At 42.9% G+C, this 24,170-nt stretch overlaps 1 protein-coding gene across 1 annotated transcript; it reads right to left on the reverse strand.

The window, feature by feature from the left end:
* Positions 1 to 1,449: 1,449 nt before the first annotated feature.
* On the reverse strand, positions 1,450 to 21,086 carry LOC118403914 (zonadhesin-like). Its single transcript, XM_035802784.1, has 2 exons — positions 20,742 to 21,086; positions 1,450 to 4,075 (listed from the first exon to the last, which is right to left on the reverse strand). Exons 1-2 carry the CDS (start codon positions 20,860 to 20,862, stop codon positions 2,394 to 2,396), a joined length of 1,803 nt encoding a protein of 600 aa, XP_035658677.1. The 5' UTR covers positions 20,863 to 21,086; the 3' UTR covers positions 1,450 to 2,393.
* Positions 21,087 to 24,170: the final 3,084 nt, after the last annotated feature.

The following is a 24,170-nucleotide window of genomic DNA, read 5'->3' on the forward strand; positions in this document are numbered from 1 at the left end:
TGAGCTGTTGTAATTTCTGTGGTTAGTATTGTAGTTGCCTCTGTTGGAAAATCAGTTGTCTCATCTGTTGTAACTTTTGTAGATTCCACCGTAGATGCGTCAGTTAAAGTATCTGTAGTCTGAGCTGTTGTAATTTCTGTGGTTTGTATTGTAGTTGCCTCTGTTGGAAAATCAGTTGTCTCATCTGTTGTAACTTCTGTAGATTCCACCGTAGATGAGTCAGTTAAAGTATCTGTAGTCTGAGCTGTTGTAATTTCTGTGGTTGGTATTGTAGTTGCCTCTGTTGGAAAATCAGTTGTCTCATTTGTTGTAATTTCTGTTGTTTCAACTGTAGATGCGTCAGTTGGAAAATCAGTTGTCTGCGTTGTTGTAATTTCTGTGATTGATATTGTAGATGCGTCAGTTGGAAAATCAGTTGTCTGATCTGTTGTAATTTCTGTGGTTTCAACAGTAGATGCATCAGCTGAAAAATCAGTTGTCTGAGCCGTTGTTATTTCTGTGATTGGTATTGTAGTTGCCTCTGTTGGAAAATCAGTTGTCTCCTCATCTGTTGTAATTTCTGTAGATTGCACCGTAGATGCTTCAGTTAAAGTGTCTGTAGTCAGAGCTGTTGTAATTTCTGTGGTTGATATTGTAGTTGCCTCTGTTGAAAAATCAGTTGTCTCATCTGTTGTAATTTCTGTGGTTTCAACTGTAGATGCGTCAGTTGGAAAAGTAGTTGTCTGAGCTGTTGTAATTTCTGTGGTTGGTATAGTAGTTGCCTCTGTTGGAAAATCAGTTGTCTCATCTGTTGTAACTTCTGTGGATTCCACCGTAGATGCGTCAGTAACAGTATCTGTAGTCTGAGCTGTTGTAATTTCTGTGGTTGGTATTGTAGTTGCCTCTGTTGGAAAATCAGTTGTCTCATCTGTTGTAACTTCTGTAGCTTCCACCGTAGATGAGTCAGTTAAAGTATCTGTAGTCTGAGCTGTTGTAATTTCTGTGGTTTGTATTGTAGTTGCCTCTGTTGGAAAATCAGTTGTCTCCTCATCTGTTGTAACTTCTGTAGATTCCACCGTAGATGCGTCAGTTAAAGTATCTGTAGTCAGAGCTGTTGTAATTTCCGTGGTTTGTATTGTAGTTGCCTCTGTCGGAAAATCAGTTGTCGCATCTGTTGTAATTTCTGTTGTTTCACTGTAGATGCGTCAGTTGGAAAATCAGTTGTCTGCGTTGTTGTAATTTCTGTGATTGATATTGTAGATGCGTCAGTTGGAAAATCAGTTGTCTGATCTGTTGTAATTTCTGTGGTTTCAACAGTAGATGCATCAGCTGAAAAATCAGTTGTCTGAGCCGTTGTTATTTCTGTGATTGGTATTGTAGTTGCCTCTGTTGGAAAATCAGTTGTCTCCTCATCTGTTGTAATTTCTGTAGATTGCACCGTAGATGCTTCAGTTAAAGTGTCTGTAGTCAGAGCTGTTGTAATTTCTGTGGTTGATATTGTAGTTGCCTCTGTTGAAAAATCAGTTGTCTCATCTGTTGTAATTTCTGTGGTTTCAACTGTAGATGCGTCAGTTGGAAAAGTAGTTGTCTGAGCTGTTGTAATTTCTGTGGTTGGTATAGTAGTTGCCTCTGTTGGAAAATCAGTTGTCTCATCTGTTGTAACTTCTGTGGATTCCACCGTAGATGCGTCAGTAAAAGTATCTGTAGTCTGAGCTGTTGTAATTTCTGTGGTTGGTATTGTAGTTGCCTCTGTTGGAAAATCAGTTGTCTCATCTGTTGTAACTTCTGTAGATTCCACCGTAGATGAGTCAGTTAAAGTATCTGTAGTCTGAGCTGTTGTAATTTCTGTGGTTGGTATTGTAGTCGCCTCTGTTGGAAAATCAGTTGTCTCCTCATCTGTTGTAACTTCTGTAGATTCCGCCGTAGATGCGTCAGTTAAAGTATCTGTAGTCTGAGCTGTTGTAATTTCTGTGGTTTGTATTGTAGTTGCCTCTGTTGGAAAATCAGTTGTCTCATCTTTTATGATTTCTGTGGTTTCAACTGTAGATGCGTCAGTTGGAAAATCAGTTGTCTGCGTTGTTGTAATTTCTGTGGTTGGTATTGTAGTTGCCTCTGTTGGAAAATCAGTTTTCTCATCTGTTGTAATTTCTGTAGATTCCACCGTAGATGCGTCAGTTAAAGTATCTGTAGTCTGAGCTGTTGTAATCTCTGTGGTTGGTATTGTAGTTGCCTCTGTCGGAAAATCAGTTGTCGCATCTGTTGTAAATTCTGTAGTTTCCACTGTAGATGCGTCAGTTGGAAAATCAGTTGTCTGCGTTGTTGTAATTTCTGTGGTTGGTATTGTAGTTGCCTCTGTTGGAAAATCAGTTGTCTCCTCATCTGTTGTAATTTCTGTAGATTGCATCGTAGATGCTTCAGTTAAAGTATCTGTAGTCAGAGCTGTTGTATTTCTGTGGTTGGTATTGTAGTTGCCTCTGTTGAAAATCAGTTGTCCCATCTGTTGTAATTTCTGTGGTTTCAACTGTAGATGCGTCAGTTGGAAAAGCAGTTGTCTGAGCTGTTGTAATTTCTGTGGTGGGTATAGTAATTGCCTCTGTTGGAAAATCAGTTGTCTCATCTGTTGTAACTTCTGTGGATTCCACCGTAGATGCGTCAGTAAAAGTGTCTGTAGTCTGAGCTGTTGTAATTTCTGTGGTTGGTATTGTAGTTGCCTCTGTTGGAAAATCAGTTGTCTCCTCATCTGTTGTAACTTCTGTAGATTCCACCGTAGATGCGTCAGTTAAAGTATCTGTAGTCAGAGCTGTTGTAATTTCTGTGGTTTGTATTGTAGTTGCCTCTGTTGGAAAATCAGTTGTCTCATCTTTTATGATTTCTGTGGTTTCAACTGTAGATGCGTCAGTTCGAAAATTAGTTGTCTGAGCTGTTGTAATTTCTGTGGTTCGTATAGTAGTTGCCTCTGACGAAAAATCTGTTTTCTCATCTGTTGTAATTGCTGTAGATTCCACCGTGGATGCTTCAGTAAAGGTATCTGTAGTCTGAGCTGTTGTAATTTCTGTGGTTGGTATAGTAGTTGCCTCTGTTGGAAAATCAGTTGTCTCATCTGTTGTAATTTCTGTAGTTTCCACTGTAGATAACTCAGTTGGAACATTAGTTGTTTGATCTGTTGTAATTTCTGTGGTTGGTATTGTTGTTGCCTCTGTTGGAAAATCAGTTGTCTCATCTGTTGTAATTTCTGTAGTTTCCACTGTAGATAACTCAGTTGGAACATTAGTTGTTTGATCTGTTGTAATTTCTGTGGTTGGTATTGTTGTTGCCTCTGTTGGAAAATCAGTTGTCTCATCTGTTGTAATTTCTGAAGTTTCCACTGTAGATAACTCAGTTGGAACATTAGTTGTTTGATCTGTTGTAATTTCTGTGGTTGGTATTGTTGTTGCCTCTGTTGGAAAATCAGTTGTCTCATCTGTTGTAATTTCTGAAGTTTCCACTGTAGATAACTCAGTTGGAACATTAGTTGTTTGATCTGTTGTAATTTCTGTGGTTGGTATTGTTGTTGCCTCTGTTGGAAAATCAGTTGTCTCATCTGTTGTAATTTCTGTAGTTTCCACTGTAGATAACTCAGTTGGAACATTAGTTGTTTGATCTGTTGTAATTTCTGTGGTTGGTATTGTTGTTGCCTCTGTTGGAAAATCAGCCCCATCCGTTGTACTTATTATGGTTTCTATTGTAGTTGCCGTCGTTAAAGAATTGGTAGTCTGGGCCTTTGTAACTTCAGTAGTTTTTACGGTTGTTGCATCAGTTGGAGAATCAGTTATGTCATTTGTTGTCATTTCAGTAGTTTCTATGGTAGATTCTTCAGTTGTAATCTTGTCTGTTTCTGTGACTTTTACTGTTGCCTCCGTTGGAAAATCACTTGTTACAGGAGTCTCAGCAGGGTTTTGGGCCGCATTTGATGTTGTAGCTACCTGTGTTACTTCTGTATATGCAGTAGTGTTTTGTTGTTCAGTGCCTGTTGACGCTGTATACACTGTGGTTGAAATGCCTGTCGCAGTTGTCTCTGGTATAGAAGTTTGAGATGTGTCCGTTGTTTTACCTGCAACTGTCAAATATAGTTTTTTGTCAAATACAGTTGACGGATCATCATTCATTGATTACATGTTAAGAATAAGGTCATTAATATAAAAAAATCTTTAGAACTTTTTCCTGGGAAACTGGGAAGGGTCTTGTTGGCTACTTCGAAAAGCTCTTTCATGATCATAGAAGGGAAAGTCTCATGTAAAATTATATTTTCCTTGCCATACATTGTCGTCTTTAAATGTAAGGCAGATATAGGTTTACGTATCATAAATGATATACATCTGCTGCCTAGCAAAGTTGATAGAACTCTCCTGACGGTTTTGTGAGAGTGGACGTCGTGATAGGAGGACGACTTCTATTCTCTCAGCATGATTATCTTGTATGAATGGAGTTCATCAGTTGTGCAAACAATGTTTTGATTAACACTACATGTGACCACTGATCCCTTTGCGTCAGTCTGTAATGAATACGACTAACATGAGATAAAGACAGTGTACTAAGTACACAACTGCAAAATGTAATTAAACAGACCGGAAACAATACATCCCCATACACTGATACCCTCTTCCACTGACCACATGGCCTGGAATGGTTGTCAACCAAGATTGTTAATGACTAGTGCTACCATCGCTGAACTCAAACTTCATATCACTTCCACAATTCTGAATGTTTGTGATAATGAGACGTGTCTGACAAAAACAGAAACAAACAGACTTACCGACAACAATCCCCGTATACTGGGATGAAAAGTGACAGGGCTCTCAAGTTAACTTTTAAGGGCAACAAACTAATTTCTAAACTATAACAAGGTCTGTTTACCCATGTTTACCCATCAGATTGCATAATCATACCTGCAATCTCGAACAGCTGCCACTGTGCTATTAACATACGCGCGCACGTCGGCACAAACCACACTCAAAGTCATGGAATAAAATCAATGCTTTAGAACTAGAGTTACAAGAACACATACCTTTGCCAAATAAACCAGGTTTGTTATGTAGAATGATGTCTGTAGACATAAATGTGTTACTCATTACATTTTATTTTATATGCTTGGTTCATAGAATTTTGTCATTAATTATGCAAATTAGATCCCAATTTACATAATTAATATCAAATTGTATCAAGCATTACCAAAAATCATCATGATGCTTTCATCCCTTCTTGACTTACTCTCTTTCAGAGTCTGAAACTAAACCGGCGCCTGCAGTTCCAAAATAGATGCTAGGGGACCCAAACATAGACCTCGTACTCTCTGCCCTCTGTCTCAGTTACATATGTAACAACTTTGAAAGTCATATTATGGTGGATTTATGAAGTTTTCTAATGAATTATGCAAATTAGCTATTAATTTGCATAATTAGTATCTCATTGTGTAAGTTTTCAATTAGGCTATCTACATATAAAAAATCATGAAGATCCGTCAACACGTTCACATTTTCTCACACTTGCTTGATTATGCAAATGAGTCGTCATTTGCATAATTGATATCTATCGACATTTCTCTCCTTCTTAGCTACATATGTGACAAGTTTGAAAGTTCTATCATGGAATGCAGTGGATTTATAAACTTTCCTCATTAATTATGCAAATTAGCTATCGATTTGCATAATTAGTATCCCATTATGCAAGTCATCACTCATACCAAAAATCATGACGATCTGTCTACACGTTTCGAGTTATTCTCGTCCGAAGTTTGAAAGGAAATCGGCGCCTGCAGTTCCAAAAAAGCCGCTAGGGGGTTCAAACTCGCAGCACTCACTTTCTGTCCTGAGGGCTATCTATAAATCTAAAACCACGACCACAGCATACAGAACACGAGATATCGAAAATGGAGGTTCCGCTGCAGTACCTTAGCAAGCCGCTAGGGGCCCATTATCGAACTTGACCTTCATTTTCCCGACCCCTACCCACCTACCAAATATCATCAGGATCCATCGAAGTCTTCTCGAGTTATACTGTTCACAGACGGAAGGACACACAGACGGAAGGACCTTAGCCATTCTGGCAAAGGGAATAATAAAACTTGAAGTTTTCTGGCTTGCTAGCTACATTTGCGCGACAAAAGATCAAACCACACAGGCGCGGCAATAAATTTTCTGTAGTTACTGGCTGTTTTATTTTTACCAGTGTCTGTCGTATGTGGTATCGTTCTTCTACTGTCTGTTGACTCTGCAGTGAGAAGTGGAGTAGTTCTTCCTTGTTCTGTTGTGACGATAGATGTCTCCGATACTGTAGTCATGATGTCAGTACCTCCATTGTTGACAGTTCTATTGTTGGACTGTCTGTTCCTTGCTGAGTTCTAACGACAGTGGTTCCTGGTACTGATGTCATGGTGTCGGCTGCCTCTGTTGTTGGTTGTCTAATTGTCGTACTGTCGGTAGAATCTGTGGTAGTGTGAACAACAGTCGTTTCTTGTTCTGTTGTAACAGCGGTGGCCTCTGATACTGTTGTCATGATGTCGTTAACATCTGTTGTTGGCGGTTCTGTCGTTGGCCTGTCTGTAGACTCTGCAGTAGTCTGTAGAACAGTTCGTTCTTGTTCCGTTGTAACGACGGTGGTCTCTGATACCGATGTCATGATGTCGGTAACATTTGTCGTTAGTGGTTCTGTTGTTGGACTGTCTGTAGACTCTGCAGTAGTCTGTAGAACAGTTCTTTCTTGTTCCGTTGTAACGACGGTGGTCTCTGATACCGATGTCATGATGTCAGATATATCTGTTGTTGACAGTTCTGTTGGTCGGTCTGCTGACTTTGCAGTAGTCTGTTCTGTTGTTGGACTCTCTATAAGTTTTGTAGTCGGCAGAACAGTTGTTTCTTCTTCTGTTGTAACGATAGTGGTCTCTGATACTGCTGCCACAATGTCGGTTACCTCTGTTGTTGGCTGCATTGTTGTGGAACTGTCTGTGGACTCTACGGTAGCCTGTAGAACAGTTGTTTCTTCTTCTGTTATAAACACTGTGGTCTCTGACGCTGATGTCATGATTTCGGTTACCTCCACAGTATGCTGTCCTGTTGTTGGACTGTCTGCTGGCTCTATAGTGGACTGTAGGGAATTTGTTTCTTGAGTTGTGACAACGACGGTGCTTCCTGGTACTGTTGTTATGATGTCGGTTACCTCCATTATTGGCTGCCTTGTTGTGGTGCTATCTGTAGACTCTGTAGTCTGTAGAACAGTTAGTTCTAGCTTCGTTGCATCGGTGGCAGTTATCTCTGTTATTGGTGTTGCCCTGTCTATATACTCAGTAGAAGTCTGTAGAACAGTAGTTCCCTGTTGAGTTGTAACGACAGTGGTTCCTGGTGTTGTTGTCATGATGTTTGGTACCTCTGTTGTTGGCTGCTTTGTTGTGGGACTGTCTGTAGACTCTGTAGTCGTTTGTAGAACAGTTGCTTCTTGTTCTGTTACAAAGGTAGTTACCTCATTTGCTGTCGAAATATCGCTATATTCGGTAGTAGTCTGTAGAACAGTACTTTCCTGTTGACTTGTAACGACAGTGGTTCCTGATGTTGTTGTCATGATGTCGGTTACCTCTATGGTTGGAGGCTCTGATGTAGGCCTGTCTGAAGAGTCTGCAGTCGTCTGTAGAACAGCTGTCTCTTGTTCCGTTGTAACGACTGTGGTCTCTGATGCTATTGTCATGATTTCGGTAACCTCAATTGTAGGTAGTTCTGTTGTTGGACTGTCTATGCTGGACTGTAGGGAAGTTGTCTCTCGAGCTGTGGTATCGGCGGTTGTTCCTGGTACCGTTGTCATAATGTCTGTAGACTCTTCACTAGTCTGTTGGGCAGTTGTTTCTTGTTCCGTTGTAACGACAGTGGTCTCTGATGCTGTTGTCATGATTTCGATAACCTCTGCTGTTGTTGATTCCTTCGGTGGACTGTCTGTTGACTCAGTAGTAATCTGTAGAACTGTTGTGTCTTGTTCGGTCGTAATGACAGTGGTTTCTGGTACTACCGTTATGATTTCGGTTACCTCCGATGTTGACTGCCTTGTTGTTGCGCTGTCTGTGGATTCTGTAGCAGTCTGCATTAGAACAGTTGTGTCTTGTTCTGTTGTAACGACAGTGATCTCTGATGCTGCTGTCATGATTTCGGTAACTTCTGTTGTTGTTGTTTCTTTTGTTGGACCCACTGTCGTCTCAGCAGTAGTCTGCAGGACCGTTGTTTCTTGATCTGCTGTAACGGCTTTGGTACCCACTGCTTGTGTCACAATGTCAGTTTCCTCTGTCGCTGGCGGTTCTGTTGTTGAATTGTCTATAAACTCAATAGTAGTCTGTAGAACAGTATTTTCCTGTTGACTTGTAACGACAGTGGTTCCTGGTGTTGTTGTCATGATGTCGGTTACCTCTATAGTTGGAGGCTCTGATGTAGGTCTGTCTGAAGAGTCTGTAGTCGACTGTAGAACAGTTGTCTCTTGTTCCGTTGTAACAACCGTGGTCTCTGATGCTGTTTTCGTAATGTCGGTTACCTCCATCGTTGGCTGCCTTGTTGTTGGTCTGCCTGACTCTGCAACCGTCTGTAGAACTGTTGATTCCTGTTTGGTTGTAACGACTGTGGTCTCTGATGCTGTTGTCATGATTTCGGTAACCTCTATTGTAGCTTGTTCTGTTGTTGGACTGTCTATGGTGGACTGTAGGGAAGTTGTCTCTCGAGCTGTGGTATCGGTGGTTGTTCCTGGTACCGTTGTCATAATGTCTGTAGACTCTTCACTGGTCTGTTGGACAGTTGTTTCTTGTTCCGTTGTAACGACAGTGGTCTCTGATGCTGTTGTCATGATTTCGGTAACCTCTGCTGCTGTTGATGATTCCTTTGTTGGACTATTAGTTGACTCAGCAACAGTCTGTAGAACTGTTGGCTCCTGACCTATGGTAAAGATTTTGATCTCCGATACATCTGTCACAATGTTGGTTGTCTCTGTTGTTGGTGGTTCTGTTGTAGGTCTGTCTTTCGACTTTGTCGCAGTCTGTAGAACAGCTGTTTCTTGTTCTGTTGCAAAGGTGGTGCTATGTAAAGCTGTTGTTTCGAGCGAAGATATATCTGTTGTTGTTGTTAGTTTTGTTGTTAAACTATCCCCAGACTCGGTAGTAGTCTGTAGAACAGTACTTCCCTGTTGACTTGTAACGACAGTGGTTCCTGATGTTGTTGTCATGATGTCGGTTACCTCTATAGTTGGAGGCTCTGATGTAGGCCTGTCTGAAGAGTCTGTAGTCGACTGTAGAACAGTTGTCTCTTGTTCCGTTGTAACAACCGTGGTCTCTGATGCTGTTTTCGTAATGTTGGTTACCTCCATCGTTGGCTGCCTTGTTGTTGGTCTGTCTGACTCTGCAAACGTCTGTTGAATTGTTGATTCCTGTTCGGTTGTAACGACTGTGGCCTCTGATGCTGTAGATTGTAGAGAAATTGTCTCTCGAGCTGTGGTATCTGCGGTTGTTCCTGCTACCGTTGTCATAATGTCGGTTACCTCCATTGTTGACTGTTTTGTTAAGGGGCTGTCTGAAGAATCTGCAGTAGTCTGAAGGGCAGTTGTTTCTTGTTCTGTTAAAAGGATGGTGGTCTCTGATGCTGTTGTCATGATGTCGGTTACCTCTATTGTTGGCGGTTCTGGCGGTCGGTCTGTCGACATGACAGAAGTCAGTAGAACAGTTGTTTCTTTTTCTGTTGAGAAGGTGGTGCTCTCTAAAGCTGTTGTCTCGATGTCAGTTTCCTCTGTTGTTGAACCAGCGCTAGATTCTACAGAAGTTTGTAGAACAGTTGTTCCCATTTGCGTTGTAACGGAAGTGGTTCCTGGTGCTGCTGTCATGATGCTAGTTATATCTATTGTTGGCAGTTCTGTTGTTGGTCTGTCTGTAGACTCAGGGGTTGTCTGCAGAACAGCTGTTTCTTGTTCTGTTGTAACAACAGTGGTCCCTGATGCTGCTGTCGCAATGCCGACTGCCTCTATTGATGGTTGCGTTGTTATTGGACTGTCTGTAGACTCTGCAGTAGTCTCTACAACAGTTGAGTCCTGTTCTTTTGTAACGACTGTGGTCTCTGATGTTGTTGTCATGATTTCGGTAGCCTCTGTTGTAGGCCGTTCTGTTGTTGGACTGTCTATGGTGGACTGTAGGGAAGTTGTATCTCGAGCTGTGGTATCGTCGGTTGTTCCTGGTACCGTTGTTATAATGTCGGTAATTACCTCCATTGTTGTCTGTTTTGTTAAGATACTGTCTGAAGAATCTGCAGTAGTCTGTAGACTAGTTGTTCCGGTTGTAACCACTGTGGTCTCTGATGCTGCTGTTATGATGTCGGTTACCCGTATTGTAGGCCGTTCTGCTGTTGGATTCTCTGTTACCTCTATAGTGGACTGTAGAACAGTCGTTTCTTGGTCTGTTGTACCTGGTACCGTTGTCACGATGTCGGTTACTGCCATTGTTGACTGTCTTGTTAAGAGACTGTCTGTATACTCTGCAACACTCTGTAGAACAGTCATTTCGGTACACTCTTCAGTAGTCTGTATATCAGTAATATCTTGTTCTGTAGTAGTCCCTGTTACTGTTCTCATAATGTCGGTTACCTCTGCTGGCGATTCCATTGTTTTACTGTTGATGGTCTCTGTAGTAGGTTGTAGAACAGTTGTTTCTCGTCTTGTTGCACTGATGACAGAGGTTGCTGTTAGACTCACTTCGGCACCACTTCCCATTTTGGCTGACGTTTTAGTAGATTCAGTTGTTGAACTTCCCCCTAGACATGTCGTTGTCCCTATTTCTGAAGGTTCAGATATAGTTACCACAAGTAAGGCCTAAGGTAAGGGGGGGGGGGGGGCTGTAGGTACAGACAAGCGGACGGCGTGCCGTGATACAGTTTGAACAAGCTTAAAATTATGAAAATCTTTACTTAAACTATCCACATACCAACAATCATGACAATCCCTGAACCATTTCTAGAGGGGACCAAAACCTTCACAGCTTACTTTCCCTTCTAAGACCTACATGTATCTACCACTAAAAATCACGACCAAAGCATGTCCAGAACTCAAATACCAAAATAAAAAATCTACTTCACTGCCATATCACGACGCTAGGGTAATATAATTCAGAACCACCTAGGCGTTCTCCAATCTTGCCGTCAGAAATCGCCCTTACAATCTAGAGTTCGGCGACCTCATGCCTCCATGAAATATTTTGAGCTTTTGTAAATTTTATGCAAATGACTTGCACATTTGCATGATTAATAAATGGTGATGTTCATAATTGACAAACATACACATGTCCCATGTATGTAATTTCCGTCATTAATTATTAAGCGGTTTTGCAAATTTTGCACATATTATGCAAATCAGCTCCTTGCAAATTTGACATCTGCTTATGTTCCACCTATCATAGTTTACATATGTTACATTTATTGAAGCCCAGTCATTGTAAACAATGTAAATATACAATTTCACATTGATTGTGCAAATTAAGCTCCTATTTGCCCCACTTTGTCATGACTCTGAAATCTATCTACCACCCAAATGACCATATCATGTCCGGGGCAAGAGATACATTGAAAAAACTGATATGGGAGATTATTCTCATTAATTATGCAAATGTCTCCTATTTTGTATAATTAGTATTTCATTTGTACAACATTGTCTAAGGTACCTACATACCAAAAATCATGAAAATCCGTTGTTTCCTTCTTGAGTTATCCTCTTCACAAGGTTTTGACAAAAAATGCCCCTGCTGTCCCAAAACTAGCCACTAGGGAGCCCAAACTTATGTCACTTCTTTCTGAGCACACGAGCTATCTAACACTCAATAGTCGTGACCATAGCTTGTTTAGAACACGAGATAGCAAATCCGAGCGTTGCGCTGCAGTACCAAGAAAAGCCGCTAGGGGGCCCAAAATCTAATCATTTTCAGCTTTTATCACACCCTAACAAGACACCAAGTATGAAACCAATCCACCCAGTCGTTCTTGAGTTATTTTGTTGACACACAGACACACAAACGCTAGCAAAAATATAACATCTCCATGAAATTTCATGGAAGTAACAAGCGGCTCAGTCAGTACAAAACCTCCGTTTCAAGGAGACAATGGCAGTATAATATATTCCCTCGGTAGCAAGAATATATATTTATAGGCAATCTAAACAGGACCTGCAGGTATTGCGCAGATGGCCAATGCTCCTCGGAACGTCACTCGCTCGTGCCCCACAACGAACTCTTCCAGCACGCTTCGACACTTCCACGGAGAAAATTACCATTTCTCCCTCCATAATCCACCCTTCCACACTGAAGGCTTCTTTCCTAGACCTACATCATTATGTATGTAACGAGCTTTTTCTGATTGCTTCCCTGATGCGCACAGCCTTAAACTTTTCAAGTTAAATGTGAACAAACATCTGACATCACAATATTGTACAGTAACCCCAAATATTCCAGTGGCTCTATGAGCCTTGTTTTAAGATTTGTTTGTTTGTTTGTTTGTTTGTTTGAACCTTTGTTTATGGTGAAACTGAGGTAAATAGCAAATATTTCAAAGCCTAGCTCCTGGTAACAGTCTCATGCCATTCCGTAAAGTACTTTTGCAACAAAAATATCGGAAGCTAGAGAAAGCAGTTGTGAATTTCTGTAAGTAGTACCTTACATAGTATTGTAAGGAAAAGAATAAGACGACGGTAGATTGCACAATGTATATAGAACTTAAAGCGGGAAGAGAAAAACAAATTATTTCAGTGACATATTTTGGCTACCCACTCCAAAATGCAATTTCTTTACAATTCTACCCCCACCATGCAACAATAAACTATTTCAAAACACCTCTATGCTAAAAAAAAGACCCTAGCAAGTTGCTCCTCTCCCATCTCTAGTGGGAAACCAACATTCGGGTCTTTTGGCTATAGCATGATGAAGCAGGAACCCGAAAGATACATTGTTGGGCAAAACAATAACAACAAGAGTTCGTAGACCTCATATCTCCATGAAATAGTGTAATTAATATGTAAATGACTTCCACATTTGCATAATCTATGCTTAGTTATGTACATCTGTAAATAACCTACGCTGGTTACTATGTTGATGGTCCAAGCATTTACCACATCAATGAATTATGGCACTTATGCATTAATTATGCAAATTAAGGAATTATTTGCATAATTGGTATCTGATAATGTTCCACCTGCCAAAACTACATATATTGCATGTATCTGAGTTCTATAAATAAAAAACACTGCAAATACAGATTTTTCTCATTAAATATGCAAATTAAGTGCCAGTTTGCATAATTTGCACTTCATGATGTGCATCTCTGTCTAAGCTACCTACATACCAAATATCATGTAAATTTTTCATCCCCTTCTTCAGTTATCGTCCTTAGAAGATTTTGACAAAAATGCCCCTGCAGTTTCAGAGCAACCTGCTAGTGGGGCCAAATATACACCAGATATCCCTTATGTCACAAACTATCTGCCATCCAAAAATCAAGACCATAGCACATCCAGTTCAAAAGATCCAAAAGATGAATTTCTGCTGCAGTACCAAGGTCACATACCAGGGGGCCCAAAATTGACCTTGACCTTTGTCTTCCCAACACCTATCCACAAACCAAACATCATTTTAATCCATCAAGAGGTTCTTGAGTTATGCTCACTACAAAAATCCGGACACACAGACACACAGACACACACACAGACACACACACAGACACACTCAAAACTATATCTCCACTTTTCATGGAGATGAATGGAGATAATAAAAAAAAACGACACACAAAAAAGGATTTTAAACGGATGCATCACAAAAATATGATTGAAAAATATCTATTAATCAAGGCACCCAAACTTTTAGTTTATTTGGATTTGATATCATGTCATACAAGCCCAAATCATACATGTTGGTCTGAAAATAGCCAAAAATCATCCCAAAAGTCATTTTGAAGTGGCGTTTGCCAAACGCACAAATGTCGCCATGTAGCCATATGTTCTAGGCAACCCTGTACCAAAATTTTAGGTCGTTTGGTTTCAACCGGTCTCCCATGTAAAGCAGTCCGAGAGGACGTAGATCGCAGAGTTAACTTTTATGCAACTTTTTGTGCAAGTTTACGCGATTCGACATGCCAAAACGGGCCAAAAAATGTCCCGGGTGCGGGCAAGACAACTCCCTTCACCCCAACGGCAGAGGTAACAAGCAGTGTAAGGGGATCAGCCAGCCTGTCCACTCTGACACGGAGTCTGTAGAGACCACGCCGCCGGCGGGCGGCAAGGTCAAAGCCACCGCAGATCTGGAGAGGCGAAAAGCCGAGTTACAAGAGCAGCTTACGCAAGCCCGTTTGGAGAAGGAAGTCGCCGAGTTGGAGGAAGAGCTCCAGAAGGCACGCTGCAGCACAGAACCCGCCAAAGAGACCGATCCTACTCTTCCAAAGCCGACGGAGCTGCACAAGACAGACCCCGCGCACACGAGTTTGTTGGGCCCCGGCGATATCACGTTACAGCAGTTACGTGACAACAGTCCTCTGCAGGCGCAGGTGACCGCAAAGTATCCAGATCTTATCGGCTCTCGGAAGAAGACAGAAGGCAAGACCCTCTCCCCTGAGGCTTTCGTGTACAGTTTCGAGTCAGCAGAACCGAAAAAGTATGACGAGCTCACGATGGAGGAGTTTTTAGTTGGAAGCATGGGCTTGTTACAAACAGCCGTCGCCTCCATGCCACAGTGGGAATTGGCGGGAAGGCTGTCTATCCTCCAATGCGCCTGTACGAAGTTGGCTAGATACAAGTGGCAAGTCGTGAGGAGCTTTCACGCAGCAGCGTTGCGGGAGGCGTTACGAAAACCGGGCTCCTGGTCGGCGGACTGGACCGACTTAAAAGAGATGTACTTTGATGCGGACCCAACACGTCTCAAGCCTTCTAGTGAAGCGACCAGTCAGGCACCCGCCGAAAAACCAAAGGCGCCTAAGTTTTGCTGGGCCTTCAACGAGAATGACTGCAGCGTCTCGTCCTGCGGGTTTGAGCATGCCTGTTCCTTCTGCTGGAAAAGACTGAACAGAAAATACAAGCATTCTGAGACCGATTGTGAAAGGAAGAAGACAGATGCAAAGCGGTCTACCGGCGCCCAAGCCGCCGGGAGCACGGCCTGACAAACTCCCGGACAAGCAAGCGCGGGAATCGGTAGCGTCACCGATTCAGTAGACGCGCAACAAACTGTGAGTAGTGTCTTTGTTGGTGCCGATATCTTTGCCTCCCGAGAGGTTTCTGTTCCTGTTAGTTTTCGGGTTTCGCATAAAACCCGCGGTATTCATGTTGACGACCTTCCTCCGACGGAAGGCAGTGCAATGTTGCACATTCAGGATGGTACGAGTTCATGTGACTTTGCTTCTCGTGACGATGACAGGGGTGAGGAGATGGACTCAACTGCTGCGACAAAAGCAGGTGCTGTTTTGCACAATAGGGACAGTATGTCTGAACTTGGTATCGATGGTAGTTTGCCGGCTTCGCAGAAAAACCGGAGTGATTATGTTATGTAGACTTATTTGCTTCAATAGAAGACGGTGCAGCCTTCCACCTTCCGGAAGGTACAAGTACATGTGCCTTCAACTCTCGTGATGATAATTATGGGGGAGGCTTCAGTGAAGTTTACTTTGACCTGCCCACTTCTACTGGCAGCACTCAGGCGCCGCACTTTCCGGACAGTGGTTCATGGCCTTCGACATTCGGCGATCGTGGGTCGTATATCTCGGAGATCGGGTTACAAGATTTCCACAGAAGCAGCAATGTCAGCAGTTTCAAGACTGACATCGTAGTCATGTGTGACAATGAAGCCGCTGTAACGGTGTTGAACTCCGGTCTACAGTCGCCCTTGCAGCTGCTGGACTCCGAGGTTGACCAGGCCAAGAAGTCAGCCTTCGCAGCAGGCACCTACAGCGATTTCCGAACCCAGTGGAGAGCGTTCCTGTTATTCTGCGAGTTTTTCGGACTTCCTGCAATTCCTACAGACGCTAAGACACTCACCAGGTTCGCGCAGTTCCTATCCCGCTCGCTGAAGAGCCCGAACAGTGTCCAGCTTTATGTTCATGGAGCGCGAACGCTGCAGCGCTTCCACGGCTTTGAGCCCCCACCAGCAGGCGGCTTCGAGCTAAAACTAGTCATTAATTCCATCCGCAGGTCCTCCTCTCATGTGCCGCAACAAAAGCTCCCAATCACTCCAGCCATCTTGCTACGCATCCGGGAAGAGTTGGACTTGACGAGACCTCTGCACGCGACGCTGTGGGCCGCCTTCTGTGTAGCGTTTTTCTCCTTACTCCGTAAGTCCAATCTGGTTCCAAAATCGCAGTCCTCCTTCGACCCAGCCAAACATCTGACACGCCGGGCCATCCAAGTCTCCGTGGACTGTGTAGTGCTTCGTGTCACGTGGTCTAAGACCATACAATTCCGGCAAAAGGTGCTGCTACTTCCTCTACCAGAGCTGACGGGACATCCTCTGTACCCGAAACACGCGTACCTTCACATGTGTAACATGATCCGGGCCCCCCTCGATGCACCTGCCTTTCTTGTACCCAGCACCGGCGGACACATGACACCCTAGTCAAACATCTGAAGACGCTCCTCTACGCGGTAGGCTTACCTCCAAGCAGCTATTCCGGCCACAGCTTCCGGCGTGGCGGTGCGACCTACGCTTGGCATTGCGGGGCGGACCCGCAAGTGCTGAAGCTGCTGGGTGACTGGTCTTCGGACGCTTTCCAGGCTTACCTCGACTGCACCTTCGACCAGAGATATGAGTTCGCGCAGCTGCTCGCCGGCAAAATAAAGAGTGGTATCCTAGCTATATAGACACTTAGTTCTCTACACACTCCACTCTACCGCAGACTCTCGATAGCTCTACTCACAGAATTAGTCTGTGCGGTACCATTGTATAGTCATGTTCAGCCCAGCACGGCTCATGTACCTTATTGTGAGTGAGATTATCCGCAATTGTACGCAAGCCTAGGCAGCCGTTGTGCCATTATATGGACGTTACTGGTTCAAGTATAGGTTTAGGCGATTCTAGTTCACCCTTTCAGCCCGCAGCAGCATTGTGTTTTGTTCAGCTGCAGTCGAACCTCAGTGCACATGCCACGTCTTGCCTATGTAGCTACAGTTGGGCACGTCAACTTGTTAATGATATACGTAGATTACGTCCCAGTTAGGGTCATATCGGCTTCCCGATGTCAGGTTCAGCCTGAGTTATAATTGTTCATGTTCGGCCTGAATTGCTTACACGATGTCAAGCCTAGCCGGGTTATTAATGTTCAGTTTAGAAAGAATCGTTTACATGCATTAGAAGCGCTGTAGACAGTGCTATGATCTTGGTTAGTGTGCGTGGCCAGTGGTTTTGTATCACGTCACTGCATTGTTCCTTAGCTACTCAGTTCTGCACCCACTCAGCACGTTCACTGCACTCTCCCCTCCCCGGCAATTCCCTGCGGGCTTGGTCCTGGTGGTTGGTCATTCTCCTGAACATTAAAAGTTACATTGATTCCAAGCCCACACAGGTGTTATTGCCTTCCTGAGCGAGAGTGCAGTTAATTGTGTTGATTTAGGCGGAAAGCGTAAATGAAATAATTTACTGCGCATGAGCCATGACCTATGCCCTCGGGCTCACGTGATTCTCCTGTCTCCCATGTAAAGCAGTCCGAGAGGACGTAGATCGCAGAGTTAACTTTTATGCACCCCCCCACCCACCTCGTGGTTGGTCATTCTCCGCCATGTAGCCATATGTTCTAGGCAACCCTGTACCAAAATTTTAGGTCGTTTGGTTTCAATGTCAGGTTAATACTATATCTAAAACCATCATTGAATAGAAAATAGCCGAATTGAATCATTTATCACCAGGTGTATTTTGCCAGCCAGTAGGTACCCAAATCATGAGTAATGAGGCTGTTTAACGTGGTAAAATTAACGAAATATTTGGAAGAGAGTAGGGTAAATCAGGAAAAACGTCACATCTCCCTGCCATACCCCTGATATGGGGTGAAATTTCCCAACCATTCCTATGGTAAAGGGTGTCAAATAAAACAGCCGCAGTTTTATAAGAATTTGAAATCTAATCCATACAAAATACCATGAAAATGTATTCTTGAGTTGGCTTCTGGAAACGTTGGTCAGAAACTGAACATTGAAACCTACACAGAAATGACCTCCGTCATACTGAGAACAACATGTGTGTACATTTAGTTTTCAGAATATCATTCGGGGGAAGTTTGTTTTGTACTTTTGAATATCTGATTGGACTAGAAACCATAGACAGTCAGTGTAAGTTTTTAGGTGATATTTGTTCGACTTTCACTCACTCACTTTGAAAAAAATGGCTTGAAGGATAACGCGGCAGGTTTAGGTTATTTTCGACCGTCGTAGGTCAGATATTCCGAAACTACTCCACTCCGCGGGTTAATACCAATCTGCATACGAAGGGAGTCAGAAAGTGATGCTAGTGGATTTATAACGAGCTCGTTTCATCGAATGATGACACAGAGGTAACATATCCTCTTCAACTTGAAGTATCTCAATTTCTTGTTCAAATTTTTATGAGCGAGTTGCATTCAAGATGAACACACCATTGGAAGTCCGTTGAAGTAAAGAGCATTTCAAGAGAGACTTGAGGGTGTGGTCATCTTAGAATCAACCGAGTCGCTGACAACAGTCTGAATACCAAATTGAGATATTCAGGTCTCAATGAGATATGTGCCTTTACCTTTGTACCAGATTTCAACTCATTCGATGAAAATTAAGCTTTTACGAAAACACCTGCATTACTATCTGACTTCCTCGTGCTTGGAGGTTACCGTCATGTCATAACTTCCGCGGATAAGATAATTATAGTTGTATCCATGTTGCAGTGATCCAGGAATGCGGAAATTTGTACTTCATCACAAAGGCCTGTGTTTATCCGGCTCATGAATAAAGAGGAAACTCCACAGGCGGCTCTGTTTGGAGTCGTGTTCCTTTCACGACAAAGTAAGCACGAACCAATGACTAATCTCCAAGCAGAGACTACGGTAGCATAAGATAATGTCGAAAGCTGTCAGAGGATAGAAGCCGGCGTTTGTTGCATGGCAAATGTACACCTCTTGGCCAGCTTAGTACTATCTTATGCCATCGCAGGATCTGCTTGGAGATCAACCAATGACCAGTGTGTAGGGTGGCGACAAGTGGCCTACGGATTTGTAGATACTTTGAACATTGCTCAATGTTTCGCGATGTTTCAACTTCACGTGTGTTTTTTCGTCAGTTCCGCCAAAACCTGTCGTTTCAGGGTTGGAAGAGGTGTGAGCGACATGTGAGTCGATGCGTGCCAGCTGTGTGAGGGCGGAGTTTAGGGATGAATGACATGCGCAGGTATGACATTAAGGCAGTGTCAGTTGGGACGTGGTCCGACCGGTTTTCTGGGTGTGTCGGGAATAAGAAAAGTCACGGCTGGACTGTCACTGAATGTTTCATGTCTGGAGACTCTCGGTGAAGACAGTGTGAAAAGGAAAATGAGAAGAAGAAAGAGTTGGGTCTTCAAAATTTGACATTAACAAATTCCAATTTTTCCAGAAGACAAAGAACATCAAGGGAACCCAGCGTTATCACATAATATAGATGTTTAAGGTTACAGATTTGGTGAACATAACACGGATTTTTGCTAGTTTCACGGAGGAAAACAGCCTTCCTGAATGTGTTTTATATCATTCCAAGCAAAACGAGGAGAGGTCAACGAGAAAATACATAAGTTGATTAAATCGTTTAAGCTAATAAGGCGAAGGCTCAGAACCAGCTCTATAGGACCAAGCAAACTACGTATCAAAACAAAATGTTTACCAGTCCAATCTTAAACAGAATCATCTTATCCTTCATTGGAAGGGTGGAGCACGGAAAGGCATCCACCAGTATTGATGACACCCATGCTAATGTTAAACAGACTCCATACAGCAGTCCTGACTTAATTACTTTGCTGTGTCGACATTGTGTATGTTGTGTATATTCTAGCTTATTTGTATATACGTACAAACAGCGAGGACATATTCGCCGTAGGTCAATGTCACCAACCACCGACAATGATCAAAGACAGATTTTCCGTACCAACACAGCTGAGCTTTGTACGACACACGCTCGACTATCACAAGAACGCCCTCAGTTTGCAATGGTACGACAATTGTACGACATATGTGTCCGTGCCCTAACGTAACATATATAGTACTGGTACATATTCTGCGGAGGGGGTGTACACATTGTAGTTCAAGTACAGGAAAGTGTAGGGTATGTCAATGTTGCTTTATCATTAGAATCAGTATCTCTAACTGCATTAAGTCATGATGCTCAGACAATGGGGCTTTGTAAGTGATTTGAAGGGAAGTGAAACCTTTTTTTACTATATACGATACCATACGCGTATACCTTTACTGGGGGCATGAAAGTTTAAGTTGCGCAATTTAAAAAAAAAGTTTTGTGCTTGGGCATGTTGGGAGGCAACTTCACATAAAATGAAGTGCCTTATACTTTTGTATCACCGCAAAGCTTTTTTTTTCTACATGGGCTAAAAGCCAAAGCGAGAAATAGCAGCTCGTGCGAGAGCGAACACTGCGGAAAATATCACAACCACATTCAAATCAATCATTGAATGTAACCGCCTCCTCACCCCCTTCATTTTGGTCAGGCATAACAAGCTGACTAACGTAACTAAGCTGTCGGATTCCTAAAATGCAAACAAAACTCACCTAAAGCTATACGATGTTGTGAGACAAGAAAGCCCAGTAGAACCAGGCAGCAGACTGGCCATTTTCCGCCGACTTGTCCATGAGTCTGTAGAAACATGTGTCCTGTCTGTGGGTCCCCCATTCTGATTATCCTTCCACAGGAAAAGTTCAAGGCAGTTGTAGCGTCTCCGCCTTGTTGGTGGTCACTTGTGTCGCAGTCGGTAATAAAGGCACTATGGACGTCACCGCTCACTGTCACCTTCTGACGTGAAAGTTTCTACCTGTCCAGGTGTAATATTGATGGCTGTGCGCCCGGTCAGGACACTGTTCCTAACCACACCTGTCCGCGACAGAGTTAGGGTACGGAGGGACCACACCCAGCACACTGTCCTGTATCGGTACGGTCTGCTGAGGACTCGCGTGGGACGCACAGATCTATGGGTAATGTGAGCAAAATGTCACCGACCTGTGGAGTCATGTGTAGATCCCTCTTTTGTCGCCTTAGGGCAGAGACAAGTGGTGGGGAGGGCGGATAGGAGGGCGCTCTGATCGTCTCAGCTATACGGAAACCCGGTAAAGCCGTCTTTTATCGCAATAAGATAAATCCATAAACCATTATTTCGGCAGAGCTCCTTAATTGGCATTGTTTGAACCTGCTTCTATTGACTCACAAACTGAATAGAGGTTTTCCTAACGTTGCATACTCTTCTCACCTGTCATGAGACGTCACGAGACGATAGGATGATACACACAGACACTGATAATTCTAAGCACACGTGTTAGTAAACTGCGAAAAGAATATTCTTTGGTCTATTTTGCTATGGACTTCATAATCGGCATCACTGCATTGTAGATTCTATTATAATCCAAGTATGATTTGGTAGGACAAATGGGAGTTTCTGAAGATGACGTTACATTATTGAGGATGGTACATGCACCTGTAGGCAGGATAAACTGGAAATGCTGGGTTACTGAGTGTAGGAGGTTACCCCAAGAGCGAGTGAATGGAACTGCTGGGCCGATTGTTTAAATACTTTTAAAGATGACTCAAGAAGGGGTCTGGTAGATGTAGGTAGCTTAGTGATGATTATGATAATAAAATACAAATGATGCAAAACCCACTTCAGAAAAGAAACAAAATGTAAATTTTATCTCAATTTTGTGTTGATACAATTCTGCTCTTCGGCTCCTAGTCGTGGACCACGAGTGCTTCACAAGCCAGGAAAAGAACGAAACCTATACCGAGATGACACATGGAACCTTGGGAGAATATACAACGAACAAACATGGTGCCTTCCTCCCAGATATACAGAAGCCAAGCGTCGTCGTCGTCATAACGAACCAGCAGAAAAAAAAAAAACTTCTCCGATGGACACTTGATGCTAAACTATGAAATGTTTTGAAATTAACCGTGCTTGGCAGAATTTATGCCTTATTTAGATGATATCTAGATTCGCTTTTGTATATTACCTAACTGCGAAATACCGAAAGTATGAAATCCCTGGTTTTTGCGAGGGTCGGTTGTTTACCGGAAACACCCTTTTTCCTAGACCTAATTAGATCATAGGACCAACCTGCCCCCCTCCCAGACTCAACTCATGACCGGTTTGATTTATGTGAGGATATTAATGGATAACAGCGTGTGGAAACTGACCCATATATCTATGTGTAACGTAATTTACATCCATGTTATTCATGTGCTTGATAGACCTTCTTATGCTCTTCTTACTCTCCAAGCAGAGCAGAGGTTGAGTCGCGGAGATATAGTAGTAGTCGGAAAAATTACTCGGGCGCTCCTCTTATGGTCATTATGGGTGACTGCGTTCTTCAACCCGCTATAGAGCACTACAGCCAAAAGTCTCACTAAACCGAGATAAATGTGAATGACTGAAAAGACTTGTCTGTCAGCATTCATGCGCTTAGCATGCCATGTACCTTCAGGCTCGTGCTAATAAAACAAAAAGCTTTTCTGTTTTTGCAACGTTCCAACAACTCAAAGTGCACTTGAAGGAAGTCTATTGTACAAGCCAACAAGGCCGGCCCAACCTTGTGTCATCGTGTCTGGTGTCATGTTGTCGTCAGGGGAAGTAGAGAAGAAAAAGGCATAGGGTGTCATTTTAAGGCCACACTAATTCTATTTGTTGTTTTGTCGGATTTCCCGACCCCATTTTTTCCGATTTAAAAAAAAAAAAAACTTTTCAAATTGATGGCCACAATTCGTATAGACAAAATGCCTCTCCTTTCTCAAATTAACTATGGGCCTCAAATTCCAGTAGCTGTACATGCCTATTTTGGAGGTACATTTATCATTTTTCTTCAAACTTTGAACTCTAGTTCCAGGGATAATAATTTTGAAATTTTATTATCTCTGTTGTGTAACTTGAGTAAGCCCCATGATCTCTCATACCCCCGACTTTTTGCAAAATTTTTTTTTTTCGCCGACCCAATTTAATCCGAGAAACAACAAATAGAATTGGTGTGGCCTAAGGACAATGTTTTCTGAACTAAACATGTCCTGTCTATGGAGGGGAGGGGGGGTGGTTACAGACCCGCATAATCCCTGCCACAAGCTATGGCCGCGGTCCACTGGTCTGATCTGGGTTCCACCCATCTACAACAAAGGCTACAAATCCTTCCAGGGTTCGGGGAAGGGGTTACACTAAAGGACACCTGCATCGGAAAGACATTGAAATAAGGAGGGGGGGGGCTGAGAAGAAAGTATGGTGTAGAGGAATTCGAAGTTTCACACATTCCTCCACAACCAATCCCAGTTTGTCTGCAGTGATCTACGTTACTCCGGAAGGCGTACGTCGGTGTTGCGGAAGACCTTATGCCCTGTTGGACAGGACGGGGACACTACGTCACAAGTGGCTGGTCATGGTGATGTGAATTAGAAGCACCTGGTGGACATGCCAACTTGTTATTTGCCAACAAACACAAATCTACAATGTGTCAATCGGTCACCTTTTTTCATCATGGCAACAGACATAAACAACATGGCAATATCTTTCAAAGTCTTTACTTTCTTCGTGTCACGGATAGAAAGTTTTTTTTTAAATATCTGCACAATATAGTTCGGATCCTAATCAGCTTCATTATTTCTACTAACTTCCTACAGGATCAGAAAAACGCTATGTTTGTAGAAATGACAAGTATCTACAAAGATAACCCTCCCACAACACACTTTTGACTTGAAAAGAATCCCTTAAACGCTAAACCAAGTAGGGAACCTCGTGTATTTACAAAGGAGATGTTCTAACATTCCACCATGCTACTGCACTCGGTTTGGCATTGCCCATGTACGGACTTCACATCGGTGCCCACAGCCGCGTGTAACACCCGCAAAGGTCAACTACCCGACCTTCTACCCGCCCTGCCTTAAACATAAATAAAGTAAACATGCCACTTGGGATTACAGTACAGTTCAGGAAAAAAGTACAAAATTTTAAA

Source organism: Branchiostoma floridae, chromosome 16 (genome assembly GCF_000003815.2).
Source record: "Branchiostoma floridae strain S238N-H82 chromosome 16, Bfl_VNyyK, whole genome shotgun sequence".
Lineage (NCBI taxonomy): Eukaryota > Metazoa > Chordata > Leptocardii > Amphioxiformes > Branchiostomatidae > Branchiostoma > Branchiostoma floridae.

Bases quoted from the DNA above. Each gene is read 5' to 3' on its own strand.
- LOC118403914 (XM_035802784.1), bottom strand. From the start codon at position 20,862: ATGGGGGACCCACAGACAGGACACATGTTTCTACAGACTCATGGACAA. The intron at 4,076-20,741 runs GTGAGTTTTGTT...TATATTTGACAG, and splicing joins ACAACATCGTATAGCTTTAG to TTGCAGGTAAAACAACGGAC.